At 35.8% G+C, this 25,793-nt stretch overlaps 2 protein-coding genes across 3 annotated transcripts in view; both read right to left on the bottom strand.

The window, feature by feature from the left end:
- Positions 1–820: 820 nt before the first annotated feature.
- On the bottom strand, positions 821–11,538 carry LOC117337477 (alpha-L-fucosidase-like). Its single transcript, XM_033898475.1, has 8 exons — positions 11,159–11,538; positions 10,440–10,546; positions 5,754–5,884; positions 4,352–4,485; positions 3,961–4,058; positions 3,497–3,629; positions 3,153–3,323; positions 821–2,583 (listed from the first exon to the last, which is right to left on the bottom strand). The coding sequence occupies exons 1-8, from the start codon at positions 11,497–11,499 to the stop codon at positions 2,322–2,324; spliced, it is 1,377 nt and encodes a 458-aa protein (XP_033754366.1). The 5' UTR covers positions 11,500–11,538; the 3' UTR covers positions 821–2,321.
- A 4,882-nt stretch (positions 11,539–16,420) lies between these two features.
- The window catches only part of LOC117337824 (ankyrin-3-like), a 38,780-nt gene continuing 29,407 nt past the window's right edge, over positions 16,421–25,793 (bottom strand). The window contains exons 9-16 of one of the 2 annotated variants that reach the window (XM_033898947.1): positions 24,644–24,748; positions 23,980–24,108; positions 23,129–23,168; positions 22,669–22,748; positions 20,351–20,420; positions 17,986–18,233; positions 17,257–17,290; positions 16,421–17,003 (exon numbers count right to left, since the gene is read on the bottom strand). In XM_033898947.1, the coding sequence (XP_033754838.1) occupies positions 16,681–17,003; positions 17,257–17,290; positions 17,986–18,233; positions 20,351–20,420; positions 22,669–22,748; positions 23,129–23,168; positions 23,980–24,108; positions 24,644–24,748 (1,029 nt within the window). In that variant the 3' untranslated portion in view covers positions 16,421–16,680. Of the gene's footprint in view, positions 17,004–17,256; positions 17,291–17,985; positions 18,234–20,350; positions 20,445–22,668; positions 22,749–23,128; positions 23,169–23,979; positions 24,109–24,643; positions 24,749–25,793 lie in introns of both variants that reach the window. The other variant, XM_033898946.1, reaches the window with a different exon arrangement.

Genomic DNA, 25,793 nt, shown 5'->3' with positions numbered 1-25,793 from the left:
AACTGTTGTATTTTTATTTCTAGTATACACCATCAGACAGTGAGCTGTTAAACCTGCCCTCATGGTCCGTGTTCCCGTTCTTGTCCATAAATAATTTCTTAAACTTGACAGTTGAAGTTTAGCTTTGCTATTTCTAACTCACAGAAAGGTCTAAGGTCTCCTATGTAGTTTTGCCTGGTTATCGAATCATTAATATCGAGAAAAGATCAGCCTTTCATAGAACAATGAAGGAGATTTATGCCGTACTTACCATATAACCTAGATATTTGTACACTTTGGACGGTTTTGGAACACAACTTCTTGGGATGTTTAAAGTCTATAAGTATTGATTTGAATATTTTTTTTTAAATACTCATTTTCCAGTTAGATTGACGTTGCAAACCCCATTCTGCACAATGTATTGTGTAAAACAATTGTCTGGAGATTTCTACACCATATAGTCTTAATTAATATACTGCCTCGATCACACCTACACATGTACCATAATTATACCCTTTGGACCTTCTAGTGCTCTTGCTGATGTTAGGATACACTGGAATTATGCTATTTTGATATCATGCCTTTTTTCTGATGTCGGGTTATACTGGAATTATGCTATTGTTATATGATCTTGAAATAAAAACCATTTCGGAGATAATCTCAACATGAGGTTGTCATGCGTCAATTAAATTCGTTTTTTTATCTCATTTTAATGAAAGTATGCATCAGTTCTGGATCATATTCTCACAGCTTGGATGTCTAGTTTGAGAATACGTATTGATAGATAAAATTAGCCTTGTTTCGTATTGGCTTAAATTGACAACTAACAACTCAATACACATTAGATGATAATCATTGGTTATTTTAATTTGTAACGTGTTAACATAATATGATAAAATGAAGTGAAAGCTGATGTCGGTTACGCTTAGGTCACTGTGGAGACATATGTCATCACTTTCAGCACACTACATTTTTTGCAATCAAAGCAAGAGATCTGATATTTTTTCTTTGAAAATAATATACCCTTGCATGCTTTGATTCAAACATATTAAATGTAATAGATATGAATGGATCTGGCAAGTTTTATTTTACATTACATGTAAAAAGGCATTCACAGTATATGCACAAATTATATAAATGCACAGATTATATATATGCACAAATTATAAAGTTGCAGAAATAATATAGTTGCAAAAATTGACAAATATATAGATGATTTTGAATGGTTTCCCGTGTAATATAACATATTTCACGAGTATGACAGAATATCGATATTTTCGCGAGTGCGAAGAATAGCGCCATTTTGAATGGACTGATCAACACAATTTAAGCGTTTTCTGCTCTTATCGGAGAAAGTATGCATGAATAGCTATCGTCAAGTTAGTATTTCGTCAAAAACTAGTCTGAATATTTCAGAAATACAGAAAAATGACCAATTTATCTATATTCGCTTCGATTGGAAAAATCGGCAAGTTTCAATGTGGTGAATACAAAGGTTCGTCTGATTGGCCAAAAACGAAAAACTTATATTTTCACTGCAAAACTTATATTTTCACTGCAAAATCCTATATCATCACTGCAAAATCTTATATTTTCACTGCTCATCGCTGCAGTGAAAATATAAGTTTTATTCGTTTTGATAAATTTCTCTATTTAACTGGCAAAAATGCAATAAAATAAAATATTGGTTTATATTATATAGAACAACTTTTTCTTCGATAGCTGTACAGCAAAGAACTTTGTCACCTTTCATCTAAGCCATTCGATAGATTAGATATTCCTCTAAACATTGCTTAAATAATTTATTTTTAACGATAGGTTTCTATTATCAAAGAATTGTAAATTAGAGTCGGTAACAATTTCCAGATTTAGATATCAACAATGAAAGACGATACCATCTAAGGGTGATGGTACAGGTTAATGAGATAGGCATTCTGTTCATTCAAACAGGTCCAATCATGTTATTTTAGAACATCAAAATTTGATTACAAGCATGATTATAATGATTCCAGCTGTAATTGTTGCGAGTATCTAAGTACTGTTAAGAATTAAAACAAAGCACTGCTGAGATACATAATGGGACTACATGATACTTTACTATTGAGAACAGTTTTTTTTTCATTCATCTCGAGCTATTCGCTGCTGCGCTTCAACAATCTGTCGGAGGTCAATATTTATTGACCGAATGATATGTATACATGTGTTTCTCTATTGTCCAATATTTTATAAGGGTGCCAAATTGTCAGTCTTAATGTCACAAGAACGTGATATATGGAGTATTGCCAGACGCTAGTAGGTGTAAGGGATTTCATTTCACTCAAGTTTCACGTATTTCATGAGAGTCAGTTTCCAAGGCCTGACAACCTGAAAACCCACGCCCACTTGCAAACCATTGTGCTTATTGAAACTGGTGGTATTGTAATCACCATCCCAGTTTTGACGTCCGGTTTTGCTTTCCAGCTTAGTTTTGCTGGGTATCCAATCAGTTCTACTTTAGTTGCCGGGGTAACGACTGGAGAACCAAGAACCAATTGGTCATTTTTTGGCCAGTTCAAAACAATCGCATATACCATTGTTTGATTGGTTGATTTCCGGGATGTGTACCTGTGGAAAGCAAAGCAGGGTATAAGTCCAACTACCGACTTTATTTTGTGGTATGATATTTTAATACATGAACAGTTTCACTTTTTGAACTGCAATAAGAAACAGAATAAACTTTTTCTCGAATATAATTACACGAAATACATAATACAACACAAGCAATTTACTAGATTTCGCTTGTCACGTGATATTTGCCTGTTGATTGTCCCGGACGTGACAGCGGTATGTGATAGGCCTTACTTATTGTGACATTAGTATTGCACATGAATTTGAACGTAACGGTCCTGTCTGCTGACAGGAGGCTTAATAGACACCGGATGTCACGGTGTTGCTGGCCAGTTTTATGACCAGATACTTGATATGTCGTAACCGTTCGCCAAATAGTTTACTTACCTGATACCGGATGTGACGTAGAAGTCTGTCTGACAGGTGACTTACTAGACACTGGATATGACGTTGAAATCTGTCTGACAGGTGACGTACTAGAAACTGGACGTAACGTTAATGTCTACCCGACATGTGACTTACTAGACACCGGAAGTGATTTTGTCATCTGCCTGCAAGTGACTTACCAGACACCGGATGTGACGGTGTCGTTCTGGTGTGCCCATGGCACACTGGAATAGATCGCCTCTCCGTTGAGGTCAAGCCAGCTTCCCAACTCTCGGAGACGTTCTTCAAAAACCGGAATGATCCGTCCGTCGTGTGTTGGTCCAACATTGATAAGCAGGTTTCCCCCACAACTGTAAGAAAAGTAAGACATTGATCGAATCGTTGAACTGTATAGACGATGTGAACCCCACCTCCCTTCATTAGTACAATGTATTTTAGATAGGACACTTTACTCTCTCACTTATTTTTAGTTTGTTCTATCACCTCGGTATCCACCACTCCTCTGGTATATATGCGTCCGTACCTGATTGTTTCCGCCAGGGTTTTTAGAAGTTCCTCTATGGACATGTAGTCAGCATAAGTAGCAGGACGCCGGAAGCCCCACGAGCCCTTATCTAGGGTCATACAGTTTTCCCACTTGTGCTTCTGAAGGACACCTTCAAGGTTTTAAAATGATATAAAACCGAATGGCTCAAACACATTGAGCGTATCAATATTGAAAATTGAATGACGAAAACTTTTGTCCATAAAACATAACAAAGCATTCCTTTGGCTAATCACTTTCTAGCTAAATACTGATCCTGAATATCAAATAATTTCTGGAAGAGGAATTGATATCAGCTCAAGCTTGTTTTCAATCACAAATCTTTTCATAAAATAATCGAAGACAATACTATTTAGACAAAACAAATTCGAAAGTAAAATAAGAAAAATATTATTATTCTGTTATGATTTTAGTAGCCATGCTTTACAGAACGTGAAACTTACGTGGGTTGTACCTGTCGTCACAATTCCAGTAGCCGCCATGTTTACAGGGCGTATTCTTTCCCCACCTGTCATTGACCACCACGGTGTCCTTAACTGGGCTGCCAATAGAAAAACTCTCCATACCACATCACGTACTGATATATATAATAAAAAGCTGTTCTCCAATTGTTACAATTTTTCTGTTATAAATATGAGAACGATTCAGTCTGTGATTTAACGAATATTTGTTATTTGTTTAGAGGAACAAATCCATTGATCATGGGTTTTCAACAAGATTCCATATTCATTAATTGACATGGCTGTCTTAAACACTCCAGTGACAATAATAGTAGCCTGAAGGCGTTGTCAAATTAGCCTTTTGGACAGATAATGCTTATAACCAACGTCCTACCTGCTATTGTAAAGCCATGCCAGAAAGCTTGTAGAGTTCCAGTATGTATCATCAACCTCCCATGCTCCATCTGACCAGATCAAATCCGGTTTGTAACTGTTGACAAGTTCGTAGAGCTCCGGCATGGTCTTCGTCTGTAAACAATGGAACAATCAACTTCCTTTTTTTAATGAACAAATATCAAGAAAATCGTGATCAAATTATAATTGAAAAACATTTATTGGATAACATAACAAATAAATACAATGCACTGTATTTTTATTAATTTTCTTTTTATTAATTTTTAAAAAAATATTAAAAGTACAGTATTGGTGAAATTTATAAACGGGATATTTAAGCCTAGAAATAACGAACTTTTGAATATCATGCCAATGAAAGAGACCGATATTATAATCGCATTTGCATACACGTGACCTTGATCTCAGTGCATTCTAGGAGATATTTACATACAGAAGAAAATAAATATGGTGGACTTCAGCGAGGGCAACAACTACGTGGTTAATTTTAAAATGTCGAAGTTTTAATGCAATAAGAAAATAAAAACAAAATGAGCATTTCAGTTGTATCCTTCTTTTTGGAGATGTTAACATTTTTGGGCATCCTCGCCTCTAACTGCGATCGTCTGTGTTTTTGTTTTCGGCGCATCCGCAATTAGTGTTTCATTCAATATGGAGGCGGAGTGAAATGGATTTTTTTCCGTGAGCAGTTAATTACTTTTATTTTTTAATTCTAAAGATAAATAAGAAGATGACAATTTCCAAGGGTGGTAATAGTGTCAAGTATGTAACTTTAATTTATTGCTGAAGAAAAGTAATACGAGTCTATTCGTGTTTTTAAGTGGTAAAAATACTATTTGTCGGAGGTGTAGCACCTATAATGAGAAGTAATGCTTACTGATGACTAACATAACTTTTTTTTTCGATTTCTATATAGGTTTTTGTAATTTTGCAAAATGTACAGTCACTTGGTCTAATAGGACCCTGTTAAACCTTTTAAACTCACCTCGACCTGTCAGTTAATCGCTTTTTAATCACATTGCTCAGCCTCTCAAAGACTTTGAAATTTTGAACCTCTCAAAGTATATTTTATACTCTAAAATGTTCGGTTTCAAATTCTTCAAGGTCATTATCATTTGCCCCAAGAATTCTCCCTATTCAATACTCAGAATTCGTCTACTAATTTTTCACTGGTTCCATTCACTCCGATACCTACCATTGATACTGTCCCTAGTGTTCAGGAACCTGTCACTTATTAAATTTTGATAAGTTTGTAGGAATAGGAATGGCAAAGGCAACTTTTTACGATCGACAGTGTAATGGATGGTTTCTATGGACTGGTTTTGGCGCGTCGGCGTTTGATTGCGAAACGGCATTGATCGCAAATCACCTTATATCGGTATTACCTTGACGAATTTCTGAGTTGAGTAATTGTTAGCCTTGTCTTGTAGGTACAGTGGGTTATAGAACTCGTACAGAGAATGATACACTCCAAACTTCATGTCCTTCTGTTTCCTTACAGCTGCAGCAAGGTCTCCTACAGTTAACAAATACATATTAGTATATCTAGACTTTCCTTGCATACTACGAGAAATTATTACAAGTATGATTTAAACATCAGTGTACTTCAGATTATATGTGGAAACAAAATCCGTTCTAGATTTCGACAGTTTTTGCTCAAAACTGATGATTCCTGTAGGATGTCCCTACCACCAGTGGCGATTTCTAGATGGACGAAACAGCTGTATGATGTCCCTATCATCAATAGGGATTTCTAGAAAGACGAAACAGCTGCAAGATGTCCCTCTCATCAGGGGCGATGTCTGGAAAGACGAAACAGCTGTGTGTTGTCCCTATCATCAATGTCGATTTCTAGAAAGACAAAACAGCTGTATGACGCCCATATCATCAATGGCTATTTCTAGAAAGACGAAACAGCTGTATGATGTCCCTATCATCAGTGGCGATTCCTAGAAGGATGAAACAGCTGTATGATGTCCCTATCATCAGTGGCGATTTCTGGAAAGACGACACAGCTGTATTATGTCCCTATCATCAGTGGCGATTTCTGGAAAGACGAAACAGCTGTATGATGTCCCTATAATCAGTGGAGATTTCAAGAAAGACGAAACAGCTGTATGATGTCCCTATCATCAGTGGCGATTCCTAGAAGGATGAAACAGCTGTACGATGTCCATATCATCAATGGCGATTTCTAGAAAGACGAAACAGCTGTATGATGTCCCTATCATCAGGGGCGATTTTTAGAAAGACGAAACAGCTGTATGATGTCCCTATCATCAATAGGGATTTCTAGAAAGACGAAACAGCTGCAAGATGTCCCTCTCATCAGGGGCGATGTCTGGAAAGACGAAACAGCTGTGTGTTGTCCCTATCATCAATGTCGATTTCTAGAAAGACAAAACAGCTGTATGACGCCCATATCATCAATGGCGATTTCTAGAAAGACGAAACAGCTGTATGATGTCCCTATCATCAGTGGCGATTCCTAGAAGGATAAAACAGCTGTATGATGTCCCTATCATCAGGGGCGATTTCTGGAAAGACGAAACAGCTGTATGATGTCCCTATCATCAGTGGCGATTTCTAGAAGGACAAAACAGCTGTATCATGTCCCTCATCAGGGGCGATTTCTGGAAAGACGAAACAGCTGTATGATGTCCCTATCATCAGTGGCGATTCCTAGAAGGATGAAACAGCTGTACGATGTCCATATCATCAATGGCGATTTCTAGAAAGACGAAACAGCTGTATGATGTCCCTATCATCAGTGGCGATTTCTAGAAGGACAAAACAGCGGTATCATGTCCCTCATCAGGGGCGATTTCTGGAAAGACGAAACAGCTGTATGATGTCCATATCATCAATGGCGATTCCTAGAAGGATGAAACAGCTGTATGATGTCCCTATCATCAGTGGCGATTTCAAGAAAGACGAAACAGCTGTATGATGTCCCTATCATCAATGGCGATTTCTAGAAAGACGAAACAGCTGTATGATGTCCCTTTCATCAGTGGCGATTTCTAGAAGGACAAAACAGCCGTATCATGTCCCTATCATCAGGGGCGATTTCTGGAAAGACGAAACAGCTGTATGATGTCCCTATCATCAGTGGCGATTTCTAGAAGGACAAAACAGCTGTATCATGTCCCTCATCAGGGGCGATTTCTGGAAAGACGAAACAGCTGTATGATGTCCCTATCATCAGTGGCGATTCCTAGAAGGATGAAACAGCTGTACGATGTCCATATCATCAATGGCGATTTCTAGAAAGACGAAACAGCTGTATGATGTCCCTATCATCAGTGGCGATTTCAAGAAAGACGAAACAGCTGTATGATGTCCCTATCATCAATGGCGATTTCTAGAAAGACGAAACAGCTGTATGATGTCCCTTTCATCAGTGGCGATTTCTAGAAGGACAAAACAGCCGTATCATGTCCCTATCATCAGGGGCGATTTCTGGAAAGACGAAACAGCTGTATGATGTCCCTATCATCAGTGGCGATTTCTAGAAGGACAAAACAGCTGTATCATGTCCCTCATCAGGGGCGATTTCTGGAAAGACGAAACAGCTGTATGATGTCCCTATCATCAGTGGCGATTCCTAGAAGGATGAAACAGCTGTACGATGTCCATATCATCAATGGCGATTTCTAGAAAGACGAAACAGCTGTATGATGTCCCTATCATCAGTGGCGATTTCAAGAAAGACGAAACAGCTGTATGATGTCCATATCATCAATGGCGATTTCTAGAAAGACGAAACAGCTGTATGATGTCCCTATCATCAGTGGCGATTTCTAGAAGGACAAAACAGCCGTATCATGTCCCTATCATCAGGGGCGATTTCTGGAAAGACGAAACAGCTGTATGATGTCCCTATCATCAGTGGCGATTTCTAGAAGGACGAAACAGCTGTATCATGTCCCTCATCAGGGGCGATTTCAAGAAAGACGAAACAGCTGTATGATGTCCATATCATCAATGGCGATTTCTAGAAAGACGAAACAGCTGTATGATGTCCCTATCATCAGTGGCGATTTCTAGAAGGACAAAACAGCCGTATCATGTCCCTCATCAGGGGCGATTTCTGGAAAGACGAAACAGCTGTATGATGTCCTATCATCAGTGGCGATTTCTAGAAGGACAAAACAGCTGTATCATGTCCCTCATCAGGGACGATTTCTGGAAAGACGAAACAGCTGTATGATGTCCCTATCATCAGAGGGCGATTTCTAGAAAGACAAAACAGCTGTATGATGTCCCTATCATCAATAGAGATTTCTAGAAAGACGAAACAGCTGCAAGATGTCCCTCTCATCAGGGGCGATTTCTGGAAAGACGAAGCAGCTGTATGTTGTCCTTATCATCAATGGCGATTTCTAGAAAGAGGAAACAGCTGTATGATGTCCCTATCATCAGTTGCGATTCCTAGAAGGATGAAACAGCTCTATGATGTTCCTAACACCACTGACGAGTCCTAGATGGACGAAAGAGCTGTATGCCTTATTTTTATGTTCATTATCCGAAAAGCACTGTTGTTTAATTACTATTTCAAGTGACTATAATGTTTCAAATTACTAGAGGGAAAATATATGAAACGTGATATTTTCCAAGATTTTATTACTAAAATTAAAAGTTACTGCAACAATTCTTGGTTGATATCTAAAAAATAAAAAAAAATGTAAACAGAGCGTTGATGTATAAAGTGGACGGTATAGGCTCGTGTATCTTTATCATGGGTAAATTTAATTATTTATAATTCGAACACTCCGTTTACTGAAAGAGAATCTAAGCTAAAATTCGCTTTAAAAGGATCAATCACGTGTTGTGTTTGTACTATACAATGGGTTACTTAGAATTATCACGGTAGATACATGTTTGCTAACGAAGTTCAAACGGGGATATCGAAGTATTACCGCTAATCTGCAAGATAATATTGGTGGCCAGGTGACTTTGATAACATCAATATTAAAACCGAAGCAGCTCAAATGGATTTTAATTTTGAGGATTGAGGGAACAGTAATGGACGAAAGCTATACACCAATACGTCTCTATCACATTAACATCCCAATCAAAATGCAGTATATATACACAATAACATGTTTTTTGTAGATGATAAACACACACATTGTACATCGACTTGGGTATCAAGCATCACACAAATTACCTTTAATATTCTCTAGTCGTGTTTGGATTTACAATTTGTTCTAAAATATAAAGTGGGTGGTTTTCTCTTACTTCGCATGGCCTTTCATTGTTTTCAAACGGTTGTACATTTGTATACACGACGTGACTTTTTATTACTTTAAACTGTTGGTACATGTGAGTTCCCTTTAATCCTGGTGTATTCTAATGCCGGAAGTTGTTTTTTCGAGGGGCTTTCTATATGCCAAAGAACGGATGTCCTGTATATTTTAAAAATTCCCCGTCAATGACGTTTATAGTCCTCCACAAAGTCCAGATATACCAGAAATGAACTGCAATCTCGTTTACGGGAGTTAAAGTGTCTATAGGTGTCCCCATTGCCTCTTTCCTTTCAATGACGTCACCTAGCCAGTTCTGCTAAGGCCGTTAACAGATTGGTAATCGTACTGTTTACGTTTATTGAATCAAGGTATCAAATATCTCTATATAAGCTATTAAATATGAAAAACTAAACCTACATACCATTTACTTGTGTTCTATTATAATAAGCTAAGAATGTTAAAGTTAAAACGTATGATATAAGAATACGTGACGGTGTTACATTAAAGAAGTCAATGTACAAACCATCACGTTCCGTCGGTCTGTTTTATTCGTAAAGGAATTGAATGGGAATTGTACGGATCAGCCAATTATTATTCATACTTACAAATACGTCTGCCATGATAACCTTGACGACCTTTCAGTTCATAAAAGAACCAATTGTGGAGATATAAAAGGACGAGTACAGCATCATACAGTGTTATCCGCCAACCTTGGCTAGGTGAGTAGTCTTACTGGGGCGTTTACTAAAATTGTTATTATGTCATGTGACCTTGTCGTAATGTAAGGTATCACTTCGGTTACCTGTGAGGGAATCTTACCTGTAAGATCACGGTTAGGACCTACGTCCATGGAATTCCAGTTCCAGGAATATTTGGAAGGCCAGTTAGTAAAACCATCGTGGTGCTTCGTCACCAGAACAACGTACCTACAAGGGACATGTATGTGATATATTAGTACACGATACACCTATCTTTTGTTTTCTTTCGATACTATCCTAGTAACAAACCGTCTTGTAAAAAATATTTGTTGTACAAAAATGATATTGAGTAATGATATCTACGGCCGCAGGAGCAAACTCTTAGTGTTATATGTATTTTTATTACATTATGATTCGATCGTACATATCAAGGCTTTTATACAGTGTCACACAACAGGGCTACGATTGAATTTAGTTACTTTGTAGTACAGATTACAAATATATATGCATTTTTTCACGTAAGTTATTATCCGTGTCTTTACTTGTATATCAACAAAATGTTTTTAAACAGTATTTCGTCCTTGGAATATAAAACTGACAGATATTACATTAAAACTCCGAGTCGCATGAATAATTATACGTAAAATTCTATTCAACAAGCTGTACTAGGCATCGTATTGTAAATAATGTAAGGAGGTCGAGGAGGGGAATTGGATGCTAGGATATTTTAAAATGTAAATTTGTAAAATCAAATATTTTCCACAACTGTAATCCAAACTTCCTGATATATCATGCAAATATAAAAACATATAATATGCATAGATCTAAAAATAGACTTACTTGGCCCCGGAAGCTTTAAAGATTTCCGCCCATTTATCCGGATTATAGAACTCCGCTGTAAACTGTGCTGCGAAATCGGGATAAGTGAAGTTCGGGGGATAGTTTTCAGACATAAACTTCACAATAGCTGGATCCTTAAAGCTTTTCCATGCGTACCATATAAAAGCTCCGGAAAAGCTAGGTACAGAAAACACTCCCCAATGGATAAAAATCCCTATCTTGGACTGGTCAAACCATTCAGGCAATGGTCGGGAATCTAGTGAGTCCCAATTAGGCGAATAGCCGGAACACAAGTTAACAAAACAAATGGTGACGAGCAGAAGAGGCGACAAAGCAGCCATGTTTGTTTACCTTCTCCCATACACCAGCGTTTAACTATGACGCATGGTCACATTACCACCAACTGTATACCTGGCCGCGGTCGATCGAACACGGGGAGTTGTTGTAAATATTTAATGTCAGGTGCTCGTATTTCTATAAATATATCACACTTTCGATCAATTCAGGCGCGTAGCTGTCATGTTAGCAAATAAGCGCCTGCTTGCACATCATTTTTTCAAAAAAGATGCATCTTAATTAAGAAATGTTATCAATTTTTACATGTATGATAAAACATTTACTTATCCGGATACTTTTGTCGTATCTTGTATTGAGATAGTCCAAATAAATGTACAACCAAATGGCACCAAGTGAAGCTAATATGTATTGTTTTGGGATGCCGCCTGAGCCCCCTAGAACGCTTGCATGGTCTGGTTGCCAGTACTTACACATCAAATACTGTCCAGTAACGCCCCTGCCATGTTCAGCCGGTAAATTAAAAGCAAGACCCAGCCCAGGTATCTTTAATTTGGAAATCCACAAACTGAAAAGATGTTAATTGAGATATGATCCAGTAGAGTCAGGTACACCGAGAACAGGGATTTACAACCGAGTATTGAAATGTTACACAAACCGAACAAAGGACATGATGTATAATCGTATACATCGTGGACATAAACACCAGGCAAGTTAAACAGAAATAGTTAAAAGTGATATCGTTATCTTATTTAACAATTGATGCCTCAGTTTATTTCATGTTTTTAGATGTTTCTATAAGATGGGTGGTATGTTTTGTATTTTAAGGGCCAGCAGTGTATACTTTGTCGGCACTGTAGTATCTCTAACATATCCTTATTCGTTGCTACCGGAAAACAAGCCATTAAATTTCGGCATATGTATTTATTTAAACGTCTTGGATTATATTATAAAATCATTGTGGACTTGCAATGTATTATGGTGTAAAATATTATTGAGGGAAAACAGCATAATCAGCATGTTCAGTGACAAGCTTTACAAACTTCTACAATCTATCGGATATGTGGATCAGTGTCTGAAGATTGATAATTGGTGTCATAACCAAAGATAATGAAATTATATTTGCTTGATCAAATATACAAACAACACGGGCCCACGAGGGCCTTATCAGGTATCTGGGGTTTGATATATATTCTAATTGTTTTCATTTCAAACTGAGACTTAACACATCTCAGTCTCGTGACTAGAGCCAGGTGTGTTCGTTTGAACAAACTTGGTATAGTAGTCCTTCATCCAAGCATGCTACAGGTCTCAAATATCAGATCGCAGAGTTTACTGAAAAGTCGTTTAAGATTTCGGCTACACCCTGTTATTTTGAAAGTAGGTCAAGGTCATTCATTTGAACAAATTTTGAAGTTCTTCATCCTAGCATGCCATTATGACACTGGGCATCTGTATGATCTTAAAATGAATGCCAAGGTCATCCATTTGAACAAAGTTGGTGGCCCTTCATCCAACCAAGCTATTGGTCCAATATCAGGACACCAGGGCCTCTTAGTTATTGAGAAGTCGAAAATGTAAATTGTCTACGACGGACGACTCGGCCCACGACGCACGAGGACGGACAAATGCCAATTCCAATAAGGCCACTTGAAATTTCATATTACATGAATAGAATTAAAAATCTCTGCCTACTCAGCATGTAACAGCATGTGCATTAAACTGATCAATCATCAAAAATCTACCCTTACATGTACATGTATTTGGAAAACAACACAACAGAAATAAATACAAAACGTTTTAGATTAAAAAATATTTTATTTGCTAAAAGTTAATATTTTAGTCTAGTGAATCAACAAGGATTTCCGATACACAGTAAGGTTCTAAACCTATATATCAAATACATATTTCTTCAGTTATCTGAATAATGAAATGTTAAAAAATGCCATCGTTTAATTATCATTTTATCATTGTATATGGAACATATTGATACAAGAATAATCAACATAACAATTGTGATTTCCTGTGTTATCAAATATTCAACACGTAAAAGAAAGGGGTGCCTATTTGGATCATTCTGCAGCCCCTCAGTGATAAGGGAGATACAGCTGAATATGTTATACTATGCAAAATATAAGGTTTTTCGTGGGCTCATAGACGTTTAAAGGGTTGAAAGTTGGGGTAGGGATGAGGGTATTGTAACATGAAAATGTTATTGCTAAATATAAATTACGTTCTTTATGTGGTTCACAAGCATTGAATCTGTTTTGGGGATTGTTAATTGATCTTTTTCATAATTTCATTTGACATTGGAATGTACAAAACGTAAAAAGAAGGTCACCATGGCATACAGCTGTCAAAGTGATGAATGAAAAACCATGCTAACGAAATAAGATTAATTAAGCATTCTGAGATGGGATTCTGGTAATGTTGACTTAATTTAATTTTGGAAATTATGCATTTGACCTTAAAGTATCTTAGCGCAAAAAATACCATTATCACTGAGGAGCGGGACCGAGAAATAAGAAACTTGTCATAAACAGAAAAAAATAATGATAAAAAAGAAAAGAAAACGTTAACGAATAATGAGGTAGTAACAATGATATGTATACTTAACTAATGTCAACATTTACGAGGGCTGATTGATATGTTGTGAGCGTCATATTGAAGGATTTGAATTTTGCCAGACACTCTTATAGAACTCCTTTTCTTGGCTGTTCAGAAAGTCATCCGCTGCATGTATTACGTCATCATAGGACTAAAAGTAGATGCCTGAAATAGCTGTGTTCAGTTTTGGAAATAGATGAAAGTCTGATGGAGCGAGATCAGGTGAATAAGGCGGATGTTCAATCGATTTAAAGCAACAATCGTGAATGACAGCCATGGCAATGACACAATCGTGAATTGCAAAAGTCGCTTGTCTTGTTTATTTAAGAGTGCGACCTCGTCGATGTAAACTAAGCAAATGTACCTTGGGTACACGGCTCTATATAGTCAGAGAATAGTAGGTCTTAAAAAGAACATCTTTCAGTACATACATCAATACCAGGCTCACAGCATATCAGTCACCCCTCGTTCATGTATCTGATGTACACATTCCGTTGAATATGATATACATTTCACATGTTTTGTAGTATAGCGGCATTTCAGCCTGATTATATTGACATCTTTGTTCTCATTTTAGTTGTGTAGTCATGGTTTACGCAAGTCTTTATTCTGTAGTGATAACATTTGAAAAAAAAAACTAAAAAAGAAAAAACAATCAATACAAAAGGATGTAATAAACAATTTTCACATTGCACTGTTGGTGGCATGAAGTTCTGTAAAATTCATTAAAACAGCAAATATTGCCCTAAAATATAGTCTGCCTTTATAAAAAGGTCTCAACATGCCATTTATTTCTCGTTCAGTTGTATTCACAACACGTTTCATAATTCCGTCCGAAACAATGTAATGAATCTACATAAATAAAGAAAAAAACATCAAATTATGTACGTTGGATTTAAATGACCACCAACATAAAACCTATTCTTTTGATTTGACAGTTCTCGTTTATCAGGTTTATATGATATCTCCATTAGTAAATCTATAATAAAATGACCTCAGCATATTAAGAGATTAATTCAAATTTCAGACACAGCGTTAAACCAAATGGATTGCCAAATATCACGTGATAATCTGAGTTCATCAGCCGAACGCTTGACTACTGTACTACCCTGTAACAAAACCGTGAAAATAATTGAGGCAATTTTTAAACCCCTTACATCTATATCCGTCAATATGGGACCAAGCATACTTTGATTAACGATGACACCAGAATCTGCAAGACGTAAGGACGTATGGACATGCGTAACAATTATTCAATCTATCTATTCTCTCAGAATACTAAATATATGAATTATATAACTGTCTGCAATAACCTTGGCATCCTGTTTGTGTAAATGTACAATGCAACAACCTAATCAGAAAGTACTTACATGAAATTATTATCTATGCTTAAAAATAATTACATAAACAAGACAAAAGAAAAAATAAATTAGCACCAAAGAAGGAATACAAAAGAACACAGGAATTGAAATCTAGCAGTATGGCAGAATAAAACGGATTTATTCTGGATATATTTATCGAAATGAATGTCCAAAGACAAATTAAGTATAATGCAGGCCTACTGCATACATTTAAAACGAACACGAACATAATAAATAATGAAATTAACGGCAAGACAACGTTACTTTAACGCGACATAAATCGTCGAGTGTCAATGCACAATGAAAGCATATTAATGACGCACTGTAAAGACGGATTTGGATAACGTAAGAACATGTTAATAAGTTTGATTTCGGCTCCAACTTCTGTTTAAGGCACGCACTATATCCAAGGCGACATAGGAAGTGACGTAACTTCGCTGTCGTTTATTTTTTTAATTTACACCTATATACCGGATTGCATGTTGCTTTATCATCAATAGTTGGCATTCTGGCATAACGCTCCTCCGACTTCTTCATTACAATGTATTAGAGGGTATTAAAAAGCGATGATATTGCTTTCGTAAGATACAAATATACCGTATAGCGGAAATTTTAGCGGGGCTTTAATTTGGCGGGTCCGTATATAGATCGTCAAAATTTAACTCGTCAAATTTTAACACCGCCAATTAAAAAGACGCGAAAATTTCAATTTCGCCAATAGATTCCGTTCCGACCCTCATTTACCTTTGATAACTCCGAGAGTAACGAGGAGTGCGTAACGTTGGTTGTTGCCTGGCAACTGTCGGCCAAAATGCCGACAACTACTTAAAGCAATACAAGTAAAACATATACCGCATTATAATTTTTTGTGAAAACAAAGCCATCTACCCATACCATTCAGTGAACTGATGTTAACACTTTCCCTGTATATTCATTGTTAAACTTACCTGTACGTCTACACATCGTACAATAGATGGCCATGGCAATATCATACAGTTCCTTTAACAACCGACACTAATTAATATAAGCGATATAGTTAAAAAAAAGTCTTTGCAAAAATATTTCTATTGCACCACCCAGTCCTCCAGAACCAGCCAGTCACCGTACAGACAAGGTCAAGGCCAAAGGAAAAAATATCGGCCTTACAGTACGAATTCCGGTTGCTTTCCTTTTTCCATATATTATGTACGCAAGTTTGAGTGGTCAGATTTTGAGACATTAATATGACAACCTTAGATGAGTGTACAACTTAACATCATGCTATCTATATCTTATCGGAGAGTAATGTTCAGACTGTACAAGTAGCTCCATCGCTTTATGGTAGTCGAGTCCAATGTTAGCCATGGCCCGTACTACGTCAGCACAAGTTTTCTTAGGAAATCTTTCTTTCGTCTTGCGTAGAGTCTGGTGACACCTTTCTGCTAGGAGATCCATCCTTAGGGCATGGATCTCATCCATAGCCTCAGAAGAAACTCCCAGCTCTATTCCTAACAAGTAGTATTCCTTCCTAGCTAGTGTTGTCAGTACAGTGATCAGACGTAGATTCTCTATTCTAATCTTGGTCAGCTGCAGGTTTTCTATCTCTGTCAAACAAAGGGGGAACAATACATAATTGGATCACTTGATCCGCGTATACATCAACCGAGTTCTACCGAGTTGTACGAGAATATCATATGTATTAAGAAGCGTGATGATAAATGTATCTGTTAAAAATGAAGCTTTACCATTTCCTCTTAACAGAACAGAAAGTAAAACTGATGTGTGTTTTTATGAAGTTATACATTATGTTACAATACATGACCATATGGTATTTACATTAAAACAATAAACATTTACCTTTCTCCATGGAAATCCTCTCCCGGTGCGACATCTGCAACAAACACGTTATACTATACGTTTGGGATAAATTAACGTTTACTCACAGGCATTCCACTGACAGGATTACTTGCACGTGCAATGAGCAAGCCAATTCCAACAATTTTCAACAAAAAGTCCAGAAGGCCTGTATCGCTCACCTTGATATTTCAGTTGTTATGGCAAAACACTCTGCATTTCTTCATCAGATGTATTTCAAAGAAATTGCTATATTACCTCAATTGGACCCCACCCTTTTGGCCCCCGGTGGCCAGACCAACCTTTAATACCATTTTTAACCCCCCTGCTTTACACCAAATTGGGACAAAATCCTGGTATTCCTACAAATGAGGTCTTCGAAGAATTTTCTATATTTCCTACTGGCATGAGCCCCACCTATCAAGATCCTGGAGGGCCTTACCCACAATTTTTACAACATTCATACTCACAATTTGTTCTTTTTTTATTCACCACCTAGGGAAGGTTCTAGTCAAATTAAGATAATTTTTTCCAGGGAAAAACGTGAGACCCCAGAGTGGTGAAATTCACAAATTTGGTAAAACACCTTAAGAGTCTTCCAGCTGTGAAGAGTATTTGATTCTATTTTATTTAGGTCTTTAAAAAAATCTTTGACATTTCTGTGGGAAACAACTCTTGTAAACTCATGGCATGAAATCGCTAAGTATCGCGGTAGGTAGAATTCCTATGTACCTGATTTAAATGAGGCTTTGTGAGGGCTATTTTCTTCTTGAAATTTTCAAGTGTCATCTTCCTGTTCCTATAGCGTGCGATTTTCAGTAGTTGAAAATATTCGTTCCGGCAATTCCCCCTCTCATTTTCTGCGGTGCATTCCTTCAGTGTCCACGGCACCATCCTTCTCAGTTTTTTGGCTTGTTTTCGTTCTAAAGCTAGAGCTATTCGTCCCATCTCCTTGTCTGAAATGTCTTCCAAGCAACGTTCTGAAAAAATATTTATTTTAAAAACAAAATCAATTAATTGCGTTATGATACATAATCCTGAGGCTATTGTTATCAGAATGTGAAATGTGACAGTATCTCTGAAATATCTAAAATATCTACATTAGTATAATAATACCAGTAAGTAAAATAATAAGCATTCAGAGTATTGGCCCCGCTAACTTGCACAGTGTAATAATCTATACAGACGATGCCTTTAGAAGTTAATTAAGGAAAATGAAAAGTTTATAATTAATTTTTAACAAATTTTACTATACATTGTAATACCATAAGTATTTTATGAAAATAATAATGGTGTGCATGACCCAACAACCTTGAAACTCGAACTTGTCCTAGGTATATGGTCCATTGTAATTTTGCGAAGTTTGATAATAATAAATCAAGGAATGGAGCTGAGGGCCGACATTTACACTCTAAAAACAGTGGCCATGACTTATCCAAGATAGTATGTACTGTATGGTCCTTTGTATTTTGTTTTAAAGAAATCTCCCAAGGAATGAAGCCGCTAAAACGCTGCTAATCTTTTGTGTTACTACATACATATGTACACAGAGGAACATTCTGTTCCCCCAGTTTCAACGATCGGGGACTAAAATCTATAAAGAAGATGACAAGTGAGTCCTTTACGATAACATAGTTGTAGTCATAGAGTCACTCACTATACTGTTGATCCACCAAAAAGTTAACGGTATGTCTATGTCGAAGGTCTATTGCCAAACTTGAACAAATTGAAGACAAAGCGGATAGATAAAAACTTTGGGGAAAAAATATAAGATAATTTTGGTTTACTGATTGGCCTGAAGAAGAGCTGATTTGGTAGAATCTAGGGAATCATTTGAAGCGGCGATTGTTTTGGAAAAGAATAAGGATTTTCTAGTGTGTGTTCTACATGATGGAATTTGATATGAATAAGAGTTGGAATTATAAGAGAAACTTTCAGTGGAATAAGTGAGGTTTTCTTTATGGCCATTAGGTCATGCTTGATTTTGAAACATGATGCAAGCCTTGTGTCTTTTCTTATATTTGCTAAAGAGCTCCACTCTAGAATGTTTATCATATCTCTAACGCTAGAGCTGAAATTTGTTAGAGACATAACACTTTTCTATTTTCTATCTTGTTTATGCCATTTTACAATTGTGGATCCCAGACAGAACAAGCATAATTTAAGGTTGGTCTTACCAAGGAAAAGTATTCTTGCGTTTTGACTTTTTTTGGAATCTATTTTGGTGTTTCTGCTTTTGCACAGATATCATTAATATGGGCTTCCCACTTGATATTTCATTAGAGAGCTACTGCCAAGTATTTCGCTTCGGTTATATGATTGAGTTCCTTTCCATGTAGTTGATCAGATTGGTTTGGTTTGGGTTATTTTGTTTAACGTCCTATTAACAGCTAAGGTCATTTAAGGACTGCCTCCCGTGCGTGCGACATGCATGCGTGTGGTGAGTGCGTATGTGTTTTGAGAGGCTGCGGTATGTTCGTGTTAAGTCTCCTTGTGATAGGCCCGAACTTTTGCCGATTTATAGTGCGATCTCGCTGAAGCATACTGCCGAAAACACCCTGCAGGACACCCCACCCGGTCACATTATATTGACAACGGGCGAACCAGTCGTCCCACTCCTAATATGCTGAGCGCTAAGCAGGAGTAGCAATTACCATTTTTAAAGACTCTGTTATGTCTCAACCAGGGGACAGAACCAAAAGCCTTCCTGCCAGGGGCGAACGCTCAACTAAAGGCCAAAAGTGAGGCAGTGTCAAAGGAGACGTCAGGAAGAAGACAGTTGTTAAGAAAGAAGAGAAAAGATAGGATTCCAAATTCAGTCGCCTCTTACGATCATACAATGGGGGCATCAGGTACAATTCTTACGCTCTACCTGCAGGGCAGCGTTTATAAGAGATCTGCACTATTGATTAGCTTAGTTTTAGTTGATAAAACCAACAAAGTGAATATATAACTCTGCCTGTGACGCTTTGTCTTTTATATCGGCTATACATACAACAACATTAAGCTCATTGTTTAAAGAAATACTTCCTGAATGTGAATGATATGAGTAGCGTGACCAGTAAAGGATATAAATAAGAATTGTTGTGTTGTTTACCTTTGTTTGTCTCGCACTGCTTATAACTCGCTGTTTGATGGTTCGATTTCATTTTATGTTCCGGGCGAGTCTTATTATGCCTTTTAGTTGTATTCTGTAAGTTTAATTTGTAGAGGATTAAAAAATATTCTCAAATTGTATGATTAAACATAACATAATGGTATAAACATGGAGTATTTGAATATAGACACGTCTCTACACAATGAATTAAGTGTCCTATTACAGTGGTACAGAGTAGATGCCGAAATTTTCCAGGTAAAATTGCCATGCTATAATTAATGTAAATACTAACATATTTCATCATCAGTGTAGATAGTTAATTCTATTTGGTCAGATTTATCATAAATGCAACTAAAATTAACACTAAAAACTTCAATAGAATTCACTATCAGCTGTCGATATATATATATAGGGTCGCGGACGATATTCGCGATTGGAAAGTATATCGCGAAATTGAATACCCTACGATTGTTTACTGCGGAGTGTTTACAATGCATGGTTCTGTGATATTTATTACCCTTAAAATCAGGTCCAAGTGGAACAAGCGCGAAATATTAGCCCCGTGACTTTTTAAATCTAAACTGTAATTTGATGCTTCAGAGTTTTGTTAACCTTTGTGTCTTTTGTACATCCCATTTGTGCAACCTAAAATAGCATATAAAACTAATCTTAAATCTAAAACACTGTTAGGACTGGATAATGTTGTTGGCCAAGTGGCTGCGATTACTCCGTAATTCCCCGACAGTCAGTGAGATTGTATGTATATAAATTTACCTATGTATCGCCGAGAGTCAGTGAGTTTGTATATAAACTTACCTATGTATCGCCAATAGTCAGTGATTTTGTATATAAACTTACCTATGTATCGCCGACAGTCATTGAGTGTGTATATAAACTTATCTATGTATCACCGACAGTCATTGAGTGTGTATATTAACTTATCTATGTATCCCCGATATTCACTGAGATTGTTTAGTAAATCATATATTTATCACCGATAGTCAGTGATATTGTATAGTAAATCATATATTTATCACCGATATTCAGTGAGATTGTATATTAAATCATATATTTATCCCCGATATTCAGTGATATTGTATATTAAATCATATATTTATCCCGGATATTCAGTGAGATTGTATAGTAAATCATATATTTATCACCGATAGTCAGTGATATTGTATAGTAAATCATATATTTATCTCCGATAGTCAGTGATATTGTATAGTAAATCATATATTTATCACCGATATTCAGTGATATTGTATAGTAAATCATATATTTATCCCGGATATTCAGTGATATTGTATAGTAAATCATATATTTATCCCCGATATTCAGTGATATTGTATAGTAAATCATATATTTATCCCCGATATTCAGTGATATTGTATAGTAAATCATATATTTATCCCCGATATTCAGTGATATTGTATATCAACTTATCTATGTATCCCCGATATTCAGTGATATTGTATAGTAAATCATATATTTATCACCGATATTCAGTGATATTGTATAGTAAATCATATATTTATCACCGATATTCAGTGATATTGTATAGTAAATCATATATTTATCACCGATATTCAGTGATATTGTATAGTAAATCATATATCTATCCCGGATATTCAGTGATATTGTATAGTAAATCATATATTTATCACCGATATTCAGTGATATTGTATAGTAAATCATATATTTATCACCAATAGTCAGTGATATTGTATAGTAAATCATATATTTATCCCGGATATTCAGTGATATTGTATAGTAAATCATATATTTATCCCGGATATTCAGTGATATTGTATAGTAAATCATATATTTATCACCGATATTCAGTGATATTGTATATCATCTTATCTATGTATCCCCGATATTCACTGAGATTGTTTAGTAAATCATATATTTATCCCGGATACTCAGTGATAATGTATAGTAAATCATATATCTTTCCCCGATATTCAGTGATATTGTATAGTAAATCATATATCTATCCCCGATATTCAGTGATATTGTATAGTAAATCATATATTTATCCCCGATATTCAGTGATATTGTATAGTAAATCATATATCTATCCCCGATATTCAGTGATATTGTATAGTAAATCATATATCTATCCCCGATATTCAGTGATATTGTATAGTAAATCATATATTTATCACCGATATTCAGTGATATTGTATAGTAAAAGAATATATTTATCCCCGATATTCAGTGATATTGTATAGTAAATCATATAATTATCACCGATATTCAGTGATATTGTATATTAACCTATCTATTTATTCTTGATTGGTTATTGCTACTACCTTTTGACATGATTTTTTCAATGCCCTTTGTGTCCCAATTTTTTCGTCAGTTTCTTTCCTCTCGCCCATGTCAACAACAACTGTGGATTAAAATGATAAGCATGTTTCAGGGGAAATAATATAGACGAGATTAAAGATATATCGTCGGTACTTTTACGTGTATGATAATGGAGACCTAAAATATATCGTTCATATATTATCATTAGCAAGTCAAATGTGTGTCAATAAACGCAAATATCACTTTTGCTACCGTACGTCCACTATACATGTAGATCATCTTTTGAAACTTCGCCTTCAGTAGTTGTCGACTGTTAAGTAAATATTTAAAGTGTCGTCAACTTTATGTCTTAAATATGAACCAAATCGTTTACATTTTGGTAAATATATATCGATAACATTGATCCTTAATATCAAATGTCCTTTTATAATATTGCATACAAAAATAATATATTTTTTTTACCTGTGAGAGTATTTGTGTCTTTCTTATTTCCAATCTTATTCTGAAACATTGTAATGGGCAAAATGCAAACAAAATAATTAATGTCCACCGGAAAAGGTTGACTACATGCATTACGTTGAGTAATTTCCGTTTTCTTTAATGAGGGTAAATGTAGGTACAAAGCTTTTTTTCAGCGAGGACAATGCTTACGTGAGAGTCAATATAGTAAAAGGGCTTACCAGATATACATACATACAGTGGAGTTCTACTGTGAGGACAATGTCCACGTGAGTGTGAATATAATTAGAGCTTACCAGATGTACATGTAATAAATTTCTACAATGAGGACACTGTTCACGTGAGGGTGAACATAGTTAAAGAGCTTACTAGATATACATGTAGTAGAGTCCTACTGTGTGGACAATGAACACGTGAGGGTGAATACAATTAACGCTTACTAGATATACATGTAGTAGAGTTATACTGTGTGGACAATGAACACGTGAGGGTGAATACAGTTAACGCTTACTAGATATACATGTAGTAGAGTTATACTGTGATGACAATCTAACGCATAATGGATACTGATATCTCCAATATTGAATGAATAAATCGCTTGAAGAATTTCCAAAATAAAACTTACATTAACTTATTGTATATAGTAGACTATTTTCATGTAGACTTGTAATCATACTATGACCATTTTTTAAATGTTCTATTGCAGTAGTATAATTCGTGTAATAAATCACCGATTGGTTTTTTTCATAAATTAAATGTACATTCCATTGTGAATTATATGAATGGTCAATCTCAATGACATCTAGCTTACTATATAACATTTCACTCATTTTATGAACGAAGAAATAACTAACTTTGTGATTGTTCAAATCAGACACATGTTCTGGATCAAACGTCATCTCGGCTTCCCTCAGCAATTCGAGTGCAGTCTTATCATGTTGCCATGTTTGTGGCTCTGCGAGATCTCTCGGTGTTTTACCATCCTGTTATATAGAGTGCAGATTTACTGTAATGAAGTCTTAACGTAAAAAGTAAAAAAAAACATTTAAAAAATCAACAACAACATCTAGATACAAAATTAAACCCTGCATGGAAGTTCTCTAATTTTTGCATCCATCTTGATAGCGATCTGGCGATTGTATGCTTTTTTAACGTTTGCTTTTTTAACGTTAAGTTACTACTTTGAAGAAGGTATACACAAACTGGTCGTACTTTCTGGAGAGTAATAAAAATGTGATATATAAATCCATTCTATTATATTGTTGTTTTTTCACGAAACAATGAGGTCGCAATTTGTATAATTTGTGTATATGTAAAATAAATAACGTAGTGACACAGATATTAAAAAAGTGGTGGTAACTTGTAGTTATCATCTCTATCGTCAACCTTAGTTAGTAATTCAGATACGTTTCTGTTTTTTTTTTTTTTTTTTGAGACACAAAGGTTAAGAATTCACACAAGCTAATAAGTTAGAGGGAGGTTAAATTAGCAAACATTCACTGATCTAAAGGTGTTTACTTTGTTCTTTATTGTCGGATCAGCCCCCAGGTCCAGCAAGGTCTTGATAAGTTGTTCGTCGTAATCACGAGAAGCACAGTGAAGTGGCGTGTTTCCATGGTCTCCCTGAAATATTGAAGTAGGAATATAATCATAGTTTCAAATTTAGCAGCAACTTAAAATTTTGATGGAGAATGTGATAATATGTCTTAAGCATGATTCTGTTATGCTTTGTAATGATTATACGTTTTGATTGTCTCCCTTGGTTTGTTTATGTAACACATTATAAAATATTTTGCCTTAGAATACCAAACGAAAATGATATTCATTTTGTATCTACGCTCCGGCAAACTTTAGTCTGGCGCGTAGGAATACATTGTTGACGATGAGAAGGGTCGGGACCTGATCACACACGCACTTTACTCTATTTTGTTTTTAATTTTGTCAATGTATGGTTGATAAACTATGATGCAACTCAAAACAATATGGGAATAGAAGCTGTATATGTCAAAAATATCTCGCTGAAATTGAATATTTCCTGGAGCTCACAGCCTTTCCAGCCAAATTAGAATCAGCTGTTTTGCTTTGCTATTCCATCAATTGTCGGGCGTCCATCAGCGCGTATAACGTCAAATTAATGCTGATTCTTGTTGTTTTTTTAAAGTAGCGAAATAAAAAAATTAGAAAGTAGATATAAGAAACATTTTTTTCTTTTGTTGTTGTTGTTTACTGGTATGTAAGCTGCATACTTTTTACAGATAGTTCAACGTGACGATTTAAAATATCTGTAAAACGCAGTATAAACTCCATTAAACAACAGAAAAAGATAAAGTAAATCTGACGTTTTAAAAATGAACGTTGAATGTTTTTGTTGAAATTCGCTTTTGATCTTATATCACCTTGATTTTTGTTAAGCAGGTAGGTCCTATCAAAAATGGAAGAGACGTTTTCAGTTTGTTAAAAGCATTACAGTGCATGTTCCTGGCAAAATATCATGTAGAATATTTAAATCAAAACTTAAAACAGTTTGTGACACATACATGTTTCTATATATGCATCAGATGTAAAAACATATAACGCCAAAACGTATTTTCTTCTAATTTGATATTAGACTTTTATAACACGACTACATCGAATTAGCAATATACAGTGAAAATTGGTAATTATTGGA

The sequence above is a fragment of the Pecten maximus genome, chromosome 11 (genome assembly GCF_902652985.1).
Source record: "Pecten maximus chromosome 11, xPecMax1.1, whole genome shotgun sequence".
Lineage (NCBI taxonomy): Eukaryota > Metazoa > Mollusca > Bivalvia > Pectinida > Pectinidae > Pecten > Pecten maximus.
Note: the sequence above shows the minus strand (reverse complement) of the source record. Positions and strands in the feature narration are given on the sequence as shown.

Coding starts and splice junctions, on each gene's coding strand:
- LOC117337477 (XM_033898475.1), bottom strand. CDS start 11,499: ATGGCTGCTTTGTCGCCTCTTCTGCTCGTCACCATTTGTTTTGTTAAC. Junction 10,547..11,158: donor TTTAAAGCTTCCGGGGCCAA/GTAAGTCTATTT, acceptor TGTCCCTTGTAG/GTACGTTGTTCTGGTGACGA. Junction 4,059..4,351: donor GCATGGCTTTACAATAGCAG/GTAGGACGTTGG, acceptor TTCTATTGGCAG/CCCAGTTAAGGACACCGTGG.